The sequence below is a fragment of the Triturus cristatus genome, chromosome 2_1 (assembly GCF_964204655.1).
Source record: "Triturus cristatus chromosome 2_1, aTriCri1.1, whole genome shotgun sequence".
Classification (NCBI taxonomy): domain Eukaryota; kingdom Metazoa; phylum Chordata; class Amphibia; order Caudata; family Salamandridae; genus Triturus; species Triturus cristatus.
The window spans coordinates 484,550,446-484,572,824 of record NC_140581.1 but is presented as its reverse complement, the minus strand read 5'-3'; the positions used below and the strand labels follow the sequence as shown (position 1 = coordinate 484,572,824).

Below are 22,379 nucleotides of genomic sequence, written 5' to 3'. Positions count from 1 at the left end.
CATGACGTGAGGGAAACAAACCGGTCTGTGTTTTGACTCTTCAGAATTTGTTGCACATATGCACTTTGCTGCTTTTGAGACCCGTTGCATGTTAAGTGAACACTCTGTATTTTATCGCAGGTCACGGTTCCCAAGAAACAGTATCCATCACAGTCTGCATGCATACAATGGGGTATTCACCAGTGACAGTGGGATGCGGCTCCATCACCTATGCACAGGACACTGCGTGCATGCTCGCCAATGAACTGCTTAGTCAAGCTGGTTCCTTGACTTCCGCCAGCCACCAGACGTTGCTGGAGGGCTTTGGGCTTACAGTGGAGGATCTGCAGGTGCTCGACCATCAGCTTACTCTAGCCATGTCTTGCACAGAGTATCCAACGTCATGGGGTAGCAGCAGAGGTAGGTTTCCATTGCAAGCGTTATTTACTTATTTACATAATGCCAAAGAGTTGTTGATGCTGTGGTTTGCCATTTGGAAAGCACAACAGGATGCAGGGAAAGATGGAACTTGGTTTGTAAAGTTCATTTTTTGATTTGAAGATCAGATTTTGATAATGTTATTTTTGCTACTTATTTTCTTGTCATGCCTAAAATAGAAAGAACTTATAGACATCAAGTCTCACAAAGCATAAAAATTAGAAATGTGGCCTAGGAGTTCTGTGAGGCTCCTGTGTTGAAAGGCTTAAAAGGTGATTTGCATCAATCTACCAGTGATGTCCATTTATATATAAGGATATTGTGTAAAGAGAAAGACACGCTGGGAGGTCCAGGAAAATCCTGTTTTAATTGATGGCCATTCTAAGTGAAACACATCAATTTACTTTAGGGCAAGTTTTATATAATGGAGTGTCACTGATGGATTGATGCACTTTACTTGGAATGATCTACAACTCAAAATGGACTGCCTAGTACTTCATGCATTCTGATATCACACAATGTCCTTATGACCACAGCCAATTCTTGAAAATTAAATTAATGTTAATTTCTGTTCTGATATCATGATCTAATATTTTTAAAAAAATGCAGTTTGCATTCTGGCATCACAATTCATTCATAGTGTTTGCTTTTATTTTTACATTTCAAAGTCGTGTCTGATTCACAAATGTGGTCTTTTTTGGTTTAAAAATGCTTTATTACGAGAGATTAAATAAGAGAAAATTACAGCATCCAAAAAATACCAAAAATAGTTACAGAAGACATTAAGAAATTCATAATAAAGCAAAAATTGTAAATAACTATCAATTAGATGAACACTACAAAGATATCTTGGACTGCATGAGACATCAAAAAGTAGCATTTTATAGTTTTTAGAATATTAAAAAGAATATAGAAAGTAGAGGAAATGAAGAAAAGAAAGGAGAAACAAGGAGAGAGAAAGAAAAGTCTGACATGAGAGTAATAATGAGAAGCCTTACATGAGGGTAATAAGGAGAATATAGATTATAGAAAGTATTGGATTTAAAAGCCAGTACTATCAATCAATGTGAACAGGTAGTATAAGCAAACCATAATTTATAACAATATTATATAAAGTAGTACATATATGTAAATACAGCTAAAACAATTTGCAAATTCATGGGGGATCACAAACTACAACTACCATAGAAATCTTTGCATTATGTCTAGACAGAGGAAAAGAAAGCTGTTCTACCTAGTCTGTTCTTGTGGCACAATATCTTATACCATCTAGTGAAAGTGATGCTTGCAGTGTCTTTCCTACTTGATGTGATATTTTCTAAGGCAATAGCAAAAACAAATCTACACACTTTCTGATCTTGGGATCAGAATGCCAAACATTAGAAGATCCTGCCACAAATATCTCCACTTTATCAAAGGGCGGTTTGACTGAGCATATATCAGTAATCTTATCGCACTCTTGCACCCAAAACAATCTTGCATTTGAACATTCAAAAACAAATGTAACCCATTGCTATTATCTATATTAGGAGACCAACACTTGCGATGTTTAAACATTTCCCTTTTATAAAGTGAAGCAGGAATTTGGCACAATCTATTATTTAAAAAAACATGTTTGTGTAGTTCTTGTTGAGGGAGCTGTTGAATTTATCCTAAACCATATTTTATTCCATAAGTAGATGTAAAAAGGCTGATCTCATTATTTTTCCCACTGTAATTTCCCTTTAGACTCAACTCTATCGATACTATCAATGTCAAGGTATTTCTGATATTTCATTTCTGTAGAAAAATTATGAACAGAAGTAGGTGTTCCTTCCTATTGTAAATCTGTTATCCGAGCGGTAGATACAAATTGTTAAATGGATCCTGTTAGGAGACCATATTTAAAGTTATAAGAATGGAGTTAATATGGAATGATTTGCTACTAAGGACGATAAAGATTTAGGTTTTTGTGCAATATAGACCACGTCTTTAAATGTAAAAGGGAGCGTAAAAGTATATCCTAGCTTTTGCCAAGTCTTTGAGTCCTTGTTGGGCTCATCAGATAAAGAGGTCCAGTTCTGTTTGAAAATAAAAGCAGAATTATATTTTATAACACCTCCCATGTACCTAGGTTTTTTAAGTTTATGTAAATATATATGTGCTTTTCTTTTATTCCATAAGAACTATATCATCATACTCTCAATACATTTAAAAATAATTTGGAGGGGGTTTTATAGGAATTATGTACATGTCAAAACTGACGATAGGTAGCATTATCATCTTTATAGTGTCTAATCTTCCCCACCAGGGTAAAAAAAATAGAAGAGAACAAATATGCCCTATGAAAAGTGAGAAATTTACGCAGATAGACTAAGACTATGTTTTTATCAAATGTCCCACTTTTTAAGAATTCTTAAAATATTTAAGAGAAACCCTGGGACACTGTGAATGTCACAGATTGCCAGAGCAGTTTTCTTTTACGTACCCAAAAATACACACATGCACTTTGCTGTATGCAGAAACATGCAAAAACCAACAAGGTGAAGGAATGAATACTTGAATTAATCTCAGCCATTCCGAATCGCTCTGTGCCATATTCCTGACCATGCATTTTTTTACTCACTATGCCAGAGAGCCGCCTCATGCAAATCAGTCTTTGTTTTGTTTCAATAGGAACAGTCTTGTCCAAGCTGCCAGGGCAGGCCCCTCTCCAAAAGGGAACACAAGACCATTATGTCATCAGTGAGGTGGGAAACTTCCAGCAAAATGTTTTTGAATACAAAAAAACACGTGACTTTGTTGATTTTCATCAACATTCTGCAGATAGTCATAGTCCTGCACTAACAGTCCACAAACCTGCACGAAAGAGCAAACCTGCTCACGCGGAAATTCCACTTTACTGTTTTTTGTGTCAGTAAATACCCTTTACAGGGTTGAAATTTCACTGTTGTTAATTTGAATCGGTAGAGATTTTTTTCTGTGCACGTGCATCTATTTATGGCTCAAAATTGTATTTGTTTTTCCTAATACCTTCGAGAATTTCGACCTTTGTGCCAAATGGAATGAGACTAATGAATTGTAAAACACCGATGTCATGGTTCAGCCTCCCCATGCTCTTTTCCGATGGTATGTTCGGGCCATATATACTGGTCAGACATCTACTCATTGCAGGTTTCTTACTGTTATTTAAGTAGATTTCCAACTTTCTGCAGATTCCAGCAAATGCTAGAAGCGGCCATGGAAGTGTCGTATAAGTACTGCCCCACCTCTATACTTTCGCCCGCAGGGGGTAAGCATAGTAGCCATTCCGCAGGATATTTCATCTTTTATTTTTCCACCAAGAGAATATTTTTTCTCATTCATAAAATCCCTTCACAAATACGCCGCAACATATAAAGGGGCTTTGGTAACGTTACTACTCCATTGTGAACCCCCAGAAGTTATGGTAGCCTGGACAAAATATTGCACCAAAACAGGAAATGCAAAAAATCAGCCTGTAATGCAATTTTGCATGTAGAACTGACTTTCGAAGGGTTTTGTAAAACTTTTCCACTTCGTACAATTCTGTAGAAGGCATTTTGCTATTTTTGAGCCATTTTATGAACATTTCCGGTAATTCATGTGGTTCGCATAGTTTGTGAACCACCATGAAATGACAAAACGTTTTCGAAATTTCATGTTTTTTGGCTTTTCTTTTGATGTATGTTCTCTTCTGTTTAGCAGAACATGGAAGTTGAATTCTACAAAACACGGCTGTGTCGCTGGTTCTTTCAATGAAATTAAAAAAGAAAAAACATTGCTCAGGCATGTTGGCGGATATGGACCTTCTTCCCTCTCTGGCAAACGTCCATGTTTTCACTTCTGACTCTTGTCAGAGGAACGCTCTGTATTGGAGCCACCATGAAGATCCTGGCCGCCACAACCACCAGGACCCTAGTGCGCATACTTACTGGTAAAGACAGGAATCAGGTTGAAGGACAGACACCAGAGCACATGCATTAGACTTGCCTGCTCCTGATGTGAGATGGAGGGAAACGATGCGTGAGTCCAGGCCTTGTACAGGTAGAAAGGCGAGATACCGGCACTGAGCCATAACAAGTATTTCCTTCTCCTTCCGCTCCCTGTTGTTAAGTGGAATACATGTATGACTTTTTCTCGAGCAGCAAGGGGTCAGACACCAGCTTGTTGATACTTCTGAACGAGTACATTTGTGGGTGGTCACAAACTACACGGGGCTTTCCTTATTTGTAATGTTCATTCCCTTTTAACTCCTCGTTCATAGATAATAGATTAACTCACAGGAACCCTTTGTGTGAGCAAATTATTTTGCAGGTGTAAAAAAACAAAGAAAGCGTCTTTTTTCATATATATAATCTTTATTGCTTGATTTATTAACATCATTGCAATCACAACATTTTACAACTCCAAGAAAAACACATTCACATTACAAGCAAAACATCTTCTCAACACGTAATAATAAAAAAACTGTCCCATAAATACAATATATAAACTTATCAATAAACCCAAATCTAACCACCTTACATCCTTAATTAAGGATATTATTGCACATTTTACATTTTAAAGTGACGCGTGCATTGCATACTATTTCCATATACATTACAGAAAAATATTCTGACAAATAACCATTCATTTCAACTATGAAACACTACACATGTGATATTTCAAAGTGCTAATGGTAAAGTGCAGAAGTGATTAAAGCGAAGAAGTTTCTATTATCCATTTCTTGCACAAATTACCTTTCAAAGTGCTAATGTGCAATAATTGCAACGACCATCATATCAAAACAATAAAAGACTGTGATGGTAACCCAGCTATTGTTACATTTCAAATTAACACCCTCGCAATAAAAGTTATTAGGTGATAACATTTATGAGCTGATTATAACTGTTAGTCACCGAAGCTAAAAAATTGTGGAGATCTGCCTTATTGTATTAAACATTTTTCAAATGCCATTAACAATTTTACCAGTTGACATAATAATGGAACAAGTTCACCAGACAATAACATGATTAAGGCCTGTCGAGCAGATCTCACGCCACACATCAAAAAGTAAGGTCTTTTTTCATGTTGGTGAAACTTATGTGTAAATTAGTTTTGATAACCAGGATAACTAAAAGTAAGAATGGCAACAAAATAAACAAACAATAAAGAAAATATACATTTGCACAGCCAGTATTACTTCTGTCACAATGCAGAATTACTTTTACCTGTATTAAAAAATTGTTATACACCCTTTCTCCAAAAACAAGTAAAATACTCTCACTTTAATATCTTATCTTGTACCTTTATTCCTTAGAATGTGCGTGAGGCACTTTTGTCATCTCTGTAACATTTTGGTTTGGTTTGCACTGTACAAGTGCCACATACAGACCCCTCAAGTTATGCCATTTGATAAAATGAACACCACTATGACCCTGAATGGTCTAAGTTCTGTCCAAGTTCTGTCCAAGTCCAAGTTGGCTCTTGCTCTTTAAATAGATATGTTAGCTTCCCATTGGTCTCTGTTTGTCGTTTAATGTGATACGAACAGAACATGTCAATGCCATCCAAGTCCATGATTATCAGCCAATCGTAAATCCTGTTTCAGGCAAAAATAGGAGTTACCAGCATCGGGATTACATGTTGTGAAGGAACACCACACTTCTGAGGTTCTTACTCTGCTCAGACTGCGCAATTTGAAATCTGTGGAAATGTGTGTGGGAACATTTTGTCAAAATTATGGAAAAACAAAGCATTCTGGAATCTGTACACAGACACAAATTGCTTGAGTCATTACCCTTTACGCATTCGAAAACTCTGCAGTGGTGGTTCATAATTTTTTTTCTCATACTTACAGCAAGTTAACGAAAAAACTATAATTATAGATTTTAAAATAACCTTCACATTCACAATCAAAAAAGTTCACTCAGCAGCCTAGGAAATGATTCCATAACATGTCCAAATTATGATGAATTATCACTCAAAAATCAACTTAAAATCTTTGGAAATTGACCGATTTTGTCTCAAAATATCAGCTTGCCATTGTCACTAAATTAACCAACATAATTTATCTTGTAAATACTTTCACTGGTCCCAAATCCAGCTTTAACTTTTTATAAAACTCACATTTAGTCTACTTACATCAATTTGTTATTTTCTCAAAACCCAGGTATCACCGCTCCTCCATATTCCAGTTAGTTCTTTTATGTGCATCAGTGGGCCACACCTGCTGCCAGTCAATGGAATATGTCTACATAATGTCTATCATGCACCAGTTACTACCCATGCATCCTTATGTACCAGTTGGTGCCTTAGTTGCCAGGTTGGCTCCATCATATGCAGTTACGTTCATGTGGGCATTTAACAACAACGCGAGCAGTGAAGTATCAGATTCATGCCGCTGTAGACATATTTCCTTCTGCACCATTTGCATCAGTCTCCACACTTTTATCATTAGTTCTCTCAAGGAGGATTGATCGAGGCCATTTCAGCGGGGCAGAGTTCAATTGTGAGAGGCAATTCACTACCCTAAGGCACGTCCCATGAAACAAACCTGCATTACTATATTACAATCCAGAGCCAATAATTCTCATTGAAAGTATTGCTGTTTCAGTGTAAAATTGCTATTAGTCACTTTACACAAATTGTAAAATATTTTCAATTAACATATCTTGCATGTCTACATTCATTTGAACGTCCTTTGGCAGCTTTAAGGGATTGATGGAACCAATGCAGACTTATTGAGCTTTGAATGCCCCAGTGTATTTTAGTGCATTATGTGAGTAGTCTGATGAACTGGTCCAGAAGAATATTTGTAAATTGTGCTCAGCTTTCAGTTTTATTATCAGAAAATATCAGGTTATTGCTCTTGTGTCTATGTCACATAAAAGTGGAGCAAGGAGCTGTCCTTGGTGCGTCTTCATGCGTGAGAGTCTGATTATACCTGACTCTACAGCCTCTAGGGTTGTTTCGTAAAGAGACTAAAAGAATGCAATGAGCTATTTCTTGATAAGATCATGCACAGAGGAATTAACATGTCTCCTCCCCCCCCCCCCCCGACAGCTATTACCATATCGCACCTCTGATCTTTAATGGCTTTGTACCTACTTTAAATTTATTGGAGCATGAACTTATCTACTGGGACGTACTTGAGCACTGGAGCTTTTCTCCTAAGAAATCCTAAATGAGAACTTTGATCCGATAGTTCAGTTGATTCATGACATGACATGATTCAGCCCCGCCTAAGGGTACTCCAGGTCAGAAGTTATGGTCATGATTTCTGACTACAATTACAAAGATTTACTACTTCTAAAATGTAAGTGGATTTTGCACTGACCTAGCAAATTATCACACTGTTTGCAAAGTCCTTTGTTTTAGAAGTCTTTGGAGAAGACAGTCGTGCCCAAGCAACCAAACTGTTTAGGATCTATGAAATAATTGAGCTTCTTTGTGACATTGTGACATTAGACCTAATAAAGTGCTTTAATTCCAAGCAAAATCAAGGTTGAATTAAACATTTATGGAGCAAAGTCTTGAAGATTGATTGTTTTGTCGTAGACCACTCTGTGGTAGACATTTATGTAAGTAGTCATAACATGTCTGAATGACATCAACCACATGACCTAAGCAAAAGAGGCAAGATACATTCATTTTGTTTTACTCACTGTACTCACATAAGTCCGTGATTTTTACCAAGCCATGTTAGCAAGAGCCCTTTCCCATTTTTCTGCTATTTCCAGGTGGGCACTAGGTGTGTGTTTTTTTATAGCTCTGACTTGACAGCACTGCTGTTTGCATGAGGTACTGTTACCAATTCTATAAAATACACATAAAACGGGCTTTGGCTCCACCCGGTAGAGCAGTGTGCCACTCTCACCGAAGTGGTTATTTGGTGTATAATGCCACCTTCCAGGAAGCCCTTCTATCGGATTCATGAGGGACTTTCTTATGACTGACAAGTACAGTGATTCCTCATGCTGTTTGTCATATACAATTCTCTATCTCCTATATGCATTCTATACAAAAAGCAATCCTTTTGCTATTTTTCCCAGCACTGGCAGAGCAAGTAAGGCAGGTATTACCAGCATTTGTGCGTGCAACGAGCGTAAAGAGAATTTACAAATTACATGTGTTTTACCTGAACTGGAACCTTAAAGCTAGAATGATTTCCTTTGCCAATGGTTGTTCTGTAAGGTGCAAGCAATGCATTTAGAAAGAAGTAGTTACCACAATAGATGTATCGCCTCTGAATGTTACACCCAATTTCTGCAATGTTGATTTTAAAGAATGGCCTAGCGCTTCGAACCGATACCTGAGGACTTCAGTCCCCTCACATTACACATGCATCACATAGCCCACTCTTGCCCTGACACTGAAATCGCAGGCGTATTGGCAAGCGGCAATATCTGGGATCAATCTTAGACCATTTATAATAATGTATAGCTCTTTCTTGTTGTTTACTATCACCAATGGGTTGGAAGTGTAATCTGCTGCACTTATAAACACTCGACGATTAATTCACAAAGCTCTTTTCACCTTTAAAGAGAAGTGCTCTCTGCTTGCATGGGTCGTGGCACATTCAAAATGTGAGAAACACTCCAAATAATATCCCTTCCGTAAAGTGCTTCATGTCTCATTTCAACCATAAATTCTATTAAAGGTGGTCTCCCGTATTTACATCTTTTCACTTTGGTTTCTACATAAATAGTGACAACAGGTCTTTATCTCGCTTTGCCCTACCATGCTGTGGTATGCATATTATATGTATACCTGTATGTGTAAGTGCTCTTTAGCCGGCATACTCTACACACACACACACTTTAGACCTGTGGACTTTCACAGCTGAGCTTTGGATGAGTGGTCGTGGAAATTCATTACAAATGAGGTGAACGGTCACACATTCTTAACTCTCTTGATCTTGACAAAATATTTTGAATTTTATTATTCAAATTATCTGCACATTTAACTTACTTCTACAGTTTTCTTTACAAATCACAAATTGATTGCCTGATGGGGTGGCAGCGAAGTCAAAATCATTTAAATTAAAAATTCAACTGTAAGCAAGTTGTCAAAACACTAACTCCAGGCATGCGTACTCTACATCCATGCAGAGTTCAGAAAATGGACGTAAGTCACCATTCTTTGTCAATGCCAGCACGTTCCTTGGTATTTGACAACACGGGTACAGACATGTAAGTCAGAAATGTTTGTGAATTACAGAAACGTTCGCAAATTACAATCATGATTTACATGAATGTTCTACTTTGAAGTATTTATTTTACTTATTTATTTATTTATTACTGTCTATTTGTTGGCCTACTAGAGCCGTCACAAGATATGTTTTTTTCGGCACCTCCAATGAATCACAGAACATATGCAAAGGCAAACAGGGGTTTGGAGAGAGAATCACTCATACCACTCTTGCCCCATTTCCTCATCAACAATAAACCGTTTCTTTTTCATTGCTCTTTGTTATTTCCCATTTACGTCTTCAGGGTAACAGTACAGTTTCCGCTCACAGCCTGCCATGGTCATGGTGGATAGCAGGATCAAACACTACAGAGCATTACTTTATATAACAATGTGTGTGACAACAAATCGACGCAAACCTTAAAAGGAACAATGTCCCCAAGCCAGCCACAGTGTCTTGAAGTTATCTCGTGTGTTCCCATACACCATGTGAGAGTGCGACGGTCCAGTACCGCACACTCAGGCTGTTCTTCTTCAAGGCTTAGCTGCCTCGCTTGAACCCATTACGTGTTGAATAATATTCCTCCACACTCCCACCTCTCCTGTTCACAAGGCCCACCATATATGCCAAACCCAGAGCTTGCAGGGAAATCTATTAATATGTGTCTAAATAGTACTTGGGTCTATCAAGGCAACTGATCATCTGACTTGACATATATAGTCAACAATTTTGGGCCTGATTTAGAAATTGGCGGATGGGTTACTCCGTCACAGCGGTGACGGATATCCCGTCTGACGAAATATAAATCCCATTATATCTAATGGGATTTATATTTCGACAGACAGGATACCCCTCTCTGTCGTGACATAGTAACCCGTCAGCCAATATCTAAATCAGACCAATAGTGTCCTTATCATCACTTGCTGTACTTCACCCCCCCTTGCCTATGTGGAACTAAGAGTGCAGTTAGTTCAGACATGGTCCATTTCCTAACATCATACATCCATTTCCTAGTACTTGTGGCCCTGTTTGCTTTCCGAGTATTTGCTGTATTTTTGTTAGCAATCGCCAATGAGACATCTACAAATTTTCACACGCTTGGTACCGCTGTACCTAGGCATGTCCCCTAGAAAACACAGCAGTGGTTTAAGTTTTAGTTGTTTACCCCTCCACTTCTGTTATGATCTCAAAGGTTTCTACAAATATTGTATTATCATGTTGCACTCCCACACCATGTGGTCGAAGTCTCCTTGTGTGTGTTACATCTCGGGCATGCATCAGTCGTTTCCTGGTACATTCGGGCTATCTTCTCTGGGGACAGGTAAATTTGATGGAAATATTAAAACAGAGTCAATATAAACTGGAAAGACCTCATCAACTTTTTAGTATATGTCAGAGGGGCTAACTATTCATTGTTAGTGAGTTCTCATTCCGCTTTCTCCTCCCCCTTTCCCTTTTAGCACAGAGTGTAAGATGGATACCACATGTCCACACCTCCTGTTAGAAATGGGATCTCTGGTTGGCTAGAGCTTGCGCCAAAGCCAGGCAGAGACCACCACTCTAAGTCAGGGCTGTCGAGTTACACGCCAAAGATAACCCCTGCTCACCCCCTTGGTAGCTTGGCACGAGCAGTCAGGCTTATCCCGGAGGCAATGTGTAAAGCATTTGCGCACTCACACAGTAACAACATCCCAGGCACACCACAAAAGGAACTCCACTCAAGGTTATATCAAAAATAGCCTTTGAATTCTCATAACACATTAGAATAGTAATCACACAATATACACTGTGCCAACTGGCACTGGGCAATATTTACAAGGGATTATTTACACCTGACAGGGCCAACTGGACCACGGTCAGTACCATTACAAAGTGAACTTAGTAAATGTCGAACTTATCATAACCATAGAACACAACCAGTGACTACTGGTAACCACTATACTTAGCATCAGCCTGTAACATAAACTAAATTATGCACAGCATCACATCAGGCGCGAATTATATTCTGCGCCAACCTCACCAGCATAAACACATTATGCAAACACATTAGACCCTAACCTCCTAAGCGCAACTACATTAGGGGCCTAACTCACACAGTGGAACATAATCGCACTAGCATAAACCATGATATGCAAAACAACCTCATAATCATAAAAGACCACATTTAGAGGTATAACACAGGGTGCGTAAACATACTACATGAATTACATTTCCTAGCACCAAAATACTTTTAGCACATAGATCACTTTAGGGCCTGGCGCCCTTTTTACCTTCTAGTCCCCCTGGCCAACTGGCCATCTCACAAAGGGGGCTCAAATGCCCTGCGTCCCAACAGTCAGGGCGCGCTGCCTATGCAGCGGAAGTCCAGGTGCACCATTGCGCAAACCTAAAGGTTGCAGCTGGCACTAAGTGCTGCGCAGCTGTGAAGGTCAGGGGGCGAAAGAGTGCATCTCACGCTGAATTCAAACATGCCCCCTAAAAGAAAGACCTAAACGGTGCAGCAGCCCACTACTTGCTGGGCAGCTGGAAATGTAAAAATGAGGCATGGGCCCTCAATGGCCCTTGCCGCAAACTATGCCCCACATGGGAGCCACACGGGGCTCTGTAGATAAATCAGGGCAACCGTTGGAGCCACCTAGGCTCTAAGAACAAACAGGCCTTCGTTGTAGCCACGTAGGCTCTAATACAATTACACCACACGTTGGAGCGGCCCGCTGCTAGATGGGGCCGCTCTGACTGACACACGGCCCTCACTGGCCCCGCACGGAGTCTCCACAGAAACTCTGCACCCTCGCTGGGGCGGCCCTCTGCGAGACGGGCCGCCTAGCACCGTCAACGTGCCTGGAACAGGCACCAGCACACCAGAGCCCCACTCCGGGACTCCCAGGAAGAAGAAATGGCCCCTAACGTTGGAGCAGCCCCCTATCTGGTGGGGGCCGCTCAGACCTGGCTCTGTGCCTCATCCGGCACACAAATGGGAGAGGGCATGTTGGAGCGGTCCACTTTCAAACGGGGCCGCTCAGCACTGGCACTTGTGCCTCGATCTCGCGCCCTCCCCCCCAAGGCAGCTGCACTCACCGGGCCGTTCTCCGGAGGCAGGACTCTTCACGCCGCCCTGCCTCTTCACCCGGGCCACTCCTGGGACCCAGGACTTTACTGCGCACTGGCAGGGCTCCCACTAGCACAAGGGAGCCCTGCTCGACCCGCCGCCGCCATGTTCGTTGCTCCCCTGCTTCCGCTTCCGCCCGTCAGTCCCCACCCACAACCAGGCGGGCCGCGGACGGCGGCGGAGATCTCGTCTCTCGGTGCAAATGAAGGGTAGGCTCCCTCCGAATTGAAAATATAAAGCGGGGTGGCACCCACCATTTAAATACGCAAAAGCGGGGTGGTCACCCGCGTTTCGGACTAATCCCTAAGCGGGGTGGGCTCCCGCTCGATACATAAAGAATGCGGGGTGGACACCCGTAATTGAAATACTCAAAAGCGGGGTGGGCACCCACGTTTCTGACTAATCTTTAAGCGGGGTGGGCTCCCGCTCGGTACATAAAGAATGCGGGGTGGGCACCCGCCTCAGCCGCATCACGGGGGAATCCCTCACGCCGGGATTCCCTCTATCTCCATGTGCAGCACCGCGCTGCAACAGCCCACGCTCTCCTCTCCCTTCAAAATCAAGCGCTCACATGCTGCAAAAGTCCTGGAAGCTGGGAAGAAAGGCAAAAGGGTTCCAGGGCATAGCAGGGCCCAGGGAGGTAGCCCTCCTGGCAAGTCCTCCTGGGACCCAGCAGCGGCACGCCCTGCAGGAATCAGGATCCAAAGCAGAGCGGAACATTTTTTCTGGGGTCGCAGCCCCTTCTTTTATACACCATTTCCCTTTGTCTACCATTGTAGGGCAAGGGGAGAACCAGATACAACTGGTTCAGGAGCACTTGAGCACTTTGTTTTGCTCAGCTCCTCTCCTCTATTCACAGGACAGGCCAGGGATATCAGACGCACCACAGGGGGTGGAGCCAGTATTGTGGAGGGAAAGCCCAGCCCTATTCAGGTCCCAAGTGTACTCCTCTCTGCCATCACATGCAGATCTCTCCATTCACCACCGGGGCAGACCCATCCTGACTCCTGGAGCCAGAAACACCAGCCAATCACAAGCCAGACAGTCACTGCACATTTATTACACAGACATGCCAGCTTCTAGAAGTGGCACTTCTACACTAGACACCGTAACGCCGCACACATCATCGCATAGTATTCAATCTCACGAGTTCGCACATACCAAACTCGACCCTGCACTCCTCTCACATCAGGACTTAACACGGTCACTCAGATCCCCCATGCATTCCTATGGGAGGGCAGGTCAGTCTCACTAAAACATACACAGAGCGCACGCACTTTACACTGGACCCCAGTTCTAAAGTGCTCAGAGGCCTAAAATCACCAACACCAGGTTACAGAAAAAGGCTAGGAGAACGCAAAAAGTTTCGGGGTGAACCTGCCAGAAGGGCCAAGTCGAACACCTCCCGTATGTCACTATTGTGACCCACCCCTCAGATCAAAGGGTTTCATTTCCCTCTTCTTCCCAGGTCAGTTTCTTTGCTCGCTCTAGTGCGTAATCCATCATGAATTGTCCCGCTGGCAATACTATATCTTCTATTTGTGACTCAAAAGTTTGGATCACCCTACCCAAATATAATTCTAGGACAATGTGCAATCCTACTTCAAGTCACTTTTTAGTCACACCCTTTTGCTATCTGCCTATATCTTGGTGGGCACCACAAGGGAATCTCTAGAGCATAAGCTTCGGAAGTTCCTACCCTTTGATTATACCTTGTCCACCAATATTCCGCCGACCTTAGAATTGTGGGAAAGAGAAGTGGGTAATTGGAGATTCCCTAGTAACAGTCCGTGAATGGAATTTCTCTCTATGGAAGCCCTTATTTCTGCCCCTTCTTGATCAATTCTTCCTGCTAATTCATTGCATTGTGCAGATCGATTGCACCGCTAGATACTAAACCTCTAGATTCTGAGCCACATTCCACTCTCAAATAACAGTCATCATATTGCTTTTTCAGTGACTAGTCTTTTCCGCGCATTACCCCAGATCAATCCCGACAAGAGCCCAATGAATTCTTTTAAGAACCACTGTTTAAGTATTATAGGTATAGCTACAAAGTAATACAAACACCTAAATATACTAACAGCATCTTGGCTTTTGCCACTCATCGAAGCAGAAAGAAAGAGAGCCTGTGCTTGAATGGGTCGATTGTTTAACCACAGTCATTGCTTTCTCAAGGTTACCTGCTAGGAGCAGAGCACCATCTTGATAGATTTGGATACTTATATATTTAAAGGCTATGGGCTTCCATTGCTGTGGAATATCAATTTCTTCCAGTCTAGGTGGGTATGGCACTGTACGTGTTAGGAAAAGACAGGACTTGTCCAACTCAATTTTTAACCCGACATGCCACTGAATTTGCCCAGCACACCATTATCTCAGGCAGACTGCTGAAGAGATCACTCAAAAAGAGAATACATAGAGTAAACCTAGGTGTGCCCCATCCGGCAACAGCACCCCACATTCAAGGGCCTTGCCGTGTAGTATACATGCCAGTGGTTCCATTGCGAGACCAGACAACAGTGGCGGGAGGAAATGCCCTTGTCTTGTGTCCCTCTGTATACGACACCACTGTGAGAATTTTTGCGCTGTCTAACTCTTGGGAGTGGTTGCACATATAATCATTTGACCCACTTTAGGAAGTGCTCTCATCCCCTCTGTTTGTGCACCTCAAAGAGGTATGGCCAGATTAAAGTGTCAAATGCCTTCTCCATATCTAAGCAGGCTACAGACAAATTTCAGAGTGCATGTTTGGCTTTATCAAGGACACAAAAAATACGTCTCGGGTTGATATAGGTGCTATGACGAGGAATAAAGCCACTCTGGTCTGGGTACACTGTCATGCATTGATGGCAATAATCTATCTCAGTCCCCAGTACTTTGTATTTGGAATTTAATAGGGATAATGGTCTACAGGACCTAATGCCCAAGGTGTCTCTCTCTCCCTTGTGCAATACCACCAAACACTTTTGTCCCTGGGTCTGTGTAGTTATGACATGGTGTCCTCCCAGGGGGCCCCTCCCTAGGGGCACCGCCTGTATGTACCAGGACAGTGCAGGTGGAGTCCATTGCTTCTGGGGGCAGCGATCGCCTCCTCTTCATTCCATGGCACACCAGAGTGTCCATGTCCTGCGGAAATAAAGGGCCTGGTCCGTGCCCTTCCATGTCTCTCTCCGGTGAGTCTCCACCACCATACTCCATGGCAGCAGTGGAATAGGAAGGGGGGTGCGGACGCCCCAGGTGTCATCACTGGGGGGGTGACAAAATGGCAAAAATATGTGTTTTAAACACATATTTTTGCCATTCTGTCAAGCCGGGAGTGACAAGTGTCATCACTGAGGGGGGTGACAAAATGACTAGAATACATGTTTTAAACACATATTTTTGCCATTTTGTCAAGCCGGGGGGTGACAAGAAATTTTCCACACAGGGTACCACCTAACCTTGCTACGCCACTGCATGGCAGTTGTCACAGCGGGCAAGGACCAGAGGCGTTACCAGAGCATCCACCTTCCCTCTCTCCAGTTGTCTGCCAAGCATGGCACGGCCTGTGCTGAGGTTTCACTGGCGCGGACAATGCAGCTTGGCCACCCTCGCCATACATGTTATCTCGAAACCACAGGATGGCGCCGGTCACCAGCCTGGATCTGTGTTAATGTGCAGCAGACAGGCTACATACTGCCTCTTTTTCACCTTGAGTTGCTGCATGGACACGGGCCGAGCCAGTAGGCACCTGGGCTGGACTGGAATCCAAAGCAGCCCTGGCAATGTTGACGGACCAGCCCCCCTGGTGCCTTTGTTACTGGGGGCCGATATAGCAGCACTGCTGCAAAACGGGCCCCCAGTAACAAAAACGCCCCACACCAGTGCAAAATCAGGCCCCACCTTTGCAGCCTACCGGGGAAATGTCTAATGCCCGCAACGGCCAGTCCGACCCTGGTAGGCGTCCGTTTCAGCTAAAATAATGCATTATATCCAACTTTAGTGCTTATGGGAGCAGTGCTAGAGTCCGTCTCACTCTATAAAGTCACATCATCTGTGAGCTCCTGCACCTCCCCCTCCCAAATCCATTTTGCGGGGAGCCCCATGGGCGTAGGAAGTGTGGGGGACGCGGGGGATATATCCCCCCCAGATTTTGGAGTGGGGGGGACACGGGGGGACAAGGGTGGGGGGGACGAGGGGACAGAGGAATTTCCCCTCTCCCTTCTGTTATCGCAGGGCCATTAGCACGCGAAAGCGCTACCTAATGGCCCTGCACTTGACCTGCCTGGAGTCAGAGGCCACCCACCCTCTGCCTTTTGTTATGCTGCAGGAAGGCTCAGCCGTTCTGGGAAGGGCAGAGAACGGAGAAAAAATAAACGCTGTCTCTTTTCCTTCATGGCAAGGACCGTGTCCACTACTCCTGATCTGCCTCTGGCGGCTGCCCTCCTCTCTTTATTCCTCCATCTCTTTCTGTCTCGCTCCTGCTTACGTGCTGATTTCAAGAGGCAGCTCTTAAGGTACTCTCTCTTGCCTCTCCTTTTCTTTATTTGTACCACTGTGAAATTGATCCAAAAAAGGCTGAACACTTTGGCTGTAAATGTCCTCATTTTCTGACCGTTTTCTATTGAAAAGAAAAACCTCGGAATGGAGAGAAAAAATAGTAAAGCAATACAGAGTGGACAGCAGACAGGCCAGACTGTTATTTACACCCACACACATTAGCGCCACTTTACAGAGTTTGCCAGTGAAAGCGCTACTTTCTTCTTATCTTCTTTCTTTGAACAACATTGTTTTCCCAGGGTGGGTAAGTGCGCCATTCCTAAAGGGACTGCAATACCTGGTTGATGGGTAGAGTGGAAACGTTTAATATGATCGTTTTCAACTTTTTAATTATTTTAGCTTATAAAATGCGGCTCTGTGTTTGGGGATGTGGTCTTTTTTAAACCAAACTGCATACATTTTGAAAGGATATAAGCAATGGACATTGAAAGGGGTCCCTTCCTGGTCCTGTAGCCATGTCTTGAACTCTTCAGGCAAAATCACTTGCTGATTTCTGAATAATGAGTTAAAAACCGTTAAGGTAACCAGGTTTTTTTCTGATTACAGTTCACATGCTTTGCTTATTCTTGCATTCCCTATGAGTGTTTGCTTTTTCCAGGGTGTTATTCATTTTTTTTCAGGCAGCATTTTACTGTTGTCTAGTGCATAATTTGAATTTAGTCGCAGCACAATTGAGTTGTGCTGAAGGCAGTGCGAGTTTCTCTCAATGGGGCAGTATGGTGTTCAGTGTGGGAGAGAATGTGGCACTCTGGCCATAGCTGCTGAATTTGGAACTGGAGAACCATGTTCAGACCTTCATGACCAGTTCACCATACCACACTCCTGACAGAGCTTATTCCGATGATACACCTTAGAAGGCCCGATAGACCTTAGAAGCCCAGGTGTCTTAGCACCCGCAGGTGGACCTGTCCACCACAATCCATACTGCAGTTCACTTTCAGTCTTACGGGCAGGCATATGAAGAAGCACATCCTAGATCGACAGTGAATCTGTCACTGAGGTCACAAGACCCTTGAGGCCAGTCCACCTCACCCATTGGTACCTCCATTGGCCTTTTTCCAGCACTAGCAGTGCAACGTGCCAGGGGTTGGCAATGTAGCATTTGCATGCACACCAAACTTAGGGGGTGATTATATTGGCAGTGGGACCGCCACGTCACCCCGTCGGTGGCGGTCCCACCGCCATTGGTGACTGCATCACAGCCCGCCATATTACAATGGCGGGTGGTTACCTGGCGGTTGGAAAGACCAACCACCACGCACCCGACGGGCTTCTTGAGCCCGCCGGTGTGGTGGAGGGGCTCATGGTTCCTACAATGCTGGTGGTGTCTACCATGCACCGCAGCAGGGATTACGATGTCCCTTACCCGCCAGCTTATCAATGGCGGTTCACCTGCCATGGAAATGCTGGCGAAAGGGACATTGGGGGCCCGTAGTAGGCCCCTTTACCCCTGGCCCTCAGACATGGGTCCTGGGGGGCATCTATGATGCCCCACAACATATCACTGCACCATGTGGCAGGCACCGATATATTTAACATGTTCCTTTTTTTTTTTTTACTTTGCGGCGGATGATGCAGCCAGCAGCACCTGCTGTAATGTAAAAGATAGGCACTGCGAACACAGTGGTGGCAGTCGCATTGTAATGCCTATCGTGGGGCCTCCACCTTGAAGGCCAGCGGTCCCATTCCCCGATTCGATGGCGGTGGTACTGAAGTCCGCCTGCCATCGTAGTCAGCCCCTAAGTTTGCATTTTATGAATATGATTCAGCGGGAAATAAATTGATGTTTGCAATTTAATTGACTTTGGTTGGCCTCTTATCTATGAGATTTCCCTGTTGAATGTGCCTTTACATTATACATTTTTGGTTGTATGAATTGATTGCATACTACACTCTCCTACAGGTATTAATTTGAGTGTCATTAGGAGTGTCTGGGACCAATTGTTTTCTTAGGAATTGTTTTCTTTACTAACCTTTGCAAAGGGCGCTAAACTTCACAGCAACACAAGTCACATTTCTTTTAGTAATTTGGGATCCGTTTGAGCTACAAAATTGTTTTGTAGGAAATCGTTAGATTATGCAGCTGGTGATGTATTATGTGGCAAATATGATACAGCCATAGTTAAGTGGAAAACATTTTTCCACTTAATTTTGCCCCAACATTGTAGTTGATCAATTTGTAAGTTCCCCAAACCCAAAAGTCGAGTTTGGGCACAATTTGCATTTTAAAAGCAGCCCTATAACACAGGGCTACTTTTAAACTGACCTCAGGCTTCAGCAGTGCACACATGCAAGCGCAGAAAGGGCTGCTGGCCTCTAAACTGCCATGCCTTATTATATTCTAGGGACTTAAAAGTAGTTCTAATCCCCCTGCCCTATTATGTACTAGGGCCTTATAGGAGAGGTCATGCCAATCATAGGGGTACCCTAACCCATAGTGCACCCTAGTGTATGTAGGTGTTTTCACTGTATTTTTAAGTGCCTCTTTCAGAATAGCACTGGCTGTTTAGGCAGAGGCCAGGGTCAGTCAGTCAGGTACCACCAGTACCAGTCAGCAAAAAGTTGGGGAGTGCCCAGGGCGGCTTTGCAACACTAGAGAAACACAAACTCAGAATGTAAACCATAACACCATGGTTGGGGGGTTCTCTTCAATAATCAGAATTGATTTCTATCCTAATGAACCCATTTTCCAACATTAGGATAGGGAAAGACTGGGGAAAAATCATAACTTTCTAATCTATACATTGAAGTTTTTATGCAGCTCTTTGATGACGGTTAATAGCTCACTGTTCAATGTTAGGATTTTAACTTATAAACTTCAAATACCAAAAGAATATCTTAGACAAAAGCAGTAACTCACTGACCTATTGAATTAAAACTTTCACTAGACAAGCCTTCGATCTCTCTCAAAAAAAGAACATTAATCACCAAAGTTATCTTCACATTTTTATTGTTGCCTGAAAATTGCTGGAGACCAGGAATGCAGCAGCAGGTACTTTTCAAACCCTAATGCACTTGCAAACACGACGCCCCCACCCTAAGTCAGCGGCCTTTGTTTGCTTTGTGCATTAAGATGCAAGATTCATATATATTTTTTTTTTAAACATTTGGTCTCATTACTATATGAATGTAAATAACAATAAAGCATACATGCAAACTGTGACTACATGCCTGCTTTTCTCAATATTTCACTTCGAAAGTATGCGATTGTATTTGTTTAACGGGCGGTGATTTGTATAGGGTCACTGGAAAGTGCACAAGGTTGTCCCTGTCCCCCCCAGAATTTTAGTGTCTCCTCCGCCCCTGGGGAGCCCCTCTTGGAAGCCAATCATCACCAACCCAGATACAAATCAGAAGACACCACGAAAGTCAACTGCTTCCCAGCCCTTTGTTGTACAGCTTCACCTTTAATATTAAGGAATGAATTGCTTGAACAAGGACATGAACACGGGAGACCTAAATCTCCGATGGAGTTGCGCCCGTGACGTCTTTTCAATAAATAGCTGGCAGTCACTAGTTAAAGCCGGCTGTGGAAACATAGAAAACATACTGGCATGCTCTTCCGAAATGCAAAGCTGTGTTACAGGAATTCTAGTTTTGCTGCTTTGTGCACGGAGGCATACTTAATGTCAACAGCGCCCTTAATCCTTTGTGCTCACAGCCACACCTTTCAGACAGAACCATTACCGAATTAATCTAACACAAAGCAGCGCAGGGAACCTCCCCGGTTTATTGTCTCTGTTGGGATAGGCGGGGAAAAAGCTTGTGTTCAGTACGTTGAAGACGCAAATTGTTTTTCATGTGTTGCCTGAGGACAAACAGTAACTTAGAAAAGTGATTCAATGAGAAATGTTTATCTGGCTCTTTTTTTGGGCGTGGCGTACTGCCTTCCAACTGCGGTGGCGTTCATTTTCTGTGTTCTTGAACACAGAAAAGAAAGTTGTGAGGAGGAGAGTGACGCAGATACATTTTCAAAGTCCGATTATGTTTCCTCTGTGTAGTGGGTGGGCTGTAACCCAGGGCCGGCTCTAGGGTGGTGCGACCGGTGCAGCCGGATTTGTCGTTGAATTTGGTGGGAGGATGGGGGTAGTACCACAGGTTTAAAAAACACCTGCTGCAGAGTTCATTGGGGATCCAGCAGATTCAGTGGCGGCTGGTGACATTTGAAAGTGGTGAGGCATAAAATTATTGCCGTAGTGCATTATGGCGAGCGAGCCTGAACAACTTAAGGAGGGTTTGGGGGATTCTCCCCACCCCACCCCACCCCCGAGAACATTTTGAAATAAATAGTGGACAAATGGTGCATTTTCAAGCAAACTTGAGGAAGCAGGAAGGTTAATAAAGCAATATGATTGAAATATTTATCATTTAAGAAATTGCCAATTTTTATGAGTTATAGAGGACAATCTTTGCGTATTTTACCAGCAAAGTGTTATAAAAAATGCACGCCAGACACGAATCAGACAGTATAGAGGACACGAGAACAGCCCAGAACCGGGATTTAGACTTTTGCTGCGCTTCACTCACCCCTTGCTCAATGAGGGAGACACCATTTGACAAAGAAAGTCACATTTGCACCCTTCCCACTGGTTACCTGGAAGGCTTCAGATACATAGCACTCTGGTCAACAGCCTCAGGTAATTAATACTCAGTACCCACTACCGAAAGACCACTCACAGCTGCAAGTAGGGCAAGACATACATGAGCTATACCAGCAGACTTACTCCTGAAAACCCTATCTATGTCCAGTATTGTAAACCCATCACAGTCAATATTAAAAAGTACAGACAGGTCCATTTTAATATTATTATTACTCCAGCAGACAACATGTGGTCTATGAGAGGGGGTGGGGGGGTATCACAAATTCAAAACACCAGACTGACCCTGTTCAATAATCTACATTATTCTAACGACATATTCATTATATCTCACGTGTGTGTGCCATCAAGTGATGTTTCATGTCATTTCACTGCCACATGAATGCGATACCTAGACTGGGCAGCCTTACTTTCACAGATGCAGCATCTTGTGTGGTGTATCCTCTGTACTGTCAGATCATGTCTACCCCTGGTCAAGTACCTGCCTGCTCTGTACTGTAAGAGTATGTCTACCAGTCCAGTACCTACCTCCTGGACAGCG

At 43.1% G+C, this 22,379-nt stretch overlaps 1 protein-coding gene across 4 annotated transcripts in view; it reads left to right on the top strand.

Annotated features, from left to right (window-relative positions):
- ARHGEF28 (Rho guanine nucleotide exchange factor 28) overlaps positions 1–22,379 on the top strand; it is a 1,067,585-nt gene that overhangs the window by 349,001 nt on the left and 696,205 nt on the right. For all 4 annotated transcript variants that reach the window (XM_085632328.1, XM_085632327.1, XM_085632325.1 and 1 more), the window contains exon 4: positions 121–399. In XM_085632328.1, the coding sequence (XP_085488454.1) occupies positions 121–399 (279 nt within the window). The remainder of the gene's footprint in view (positions 1–120; positions 400–22,379) is intronic.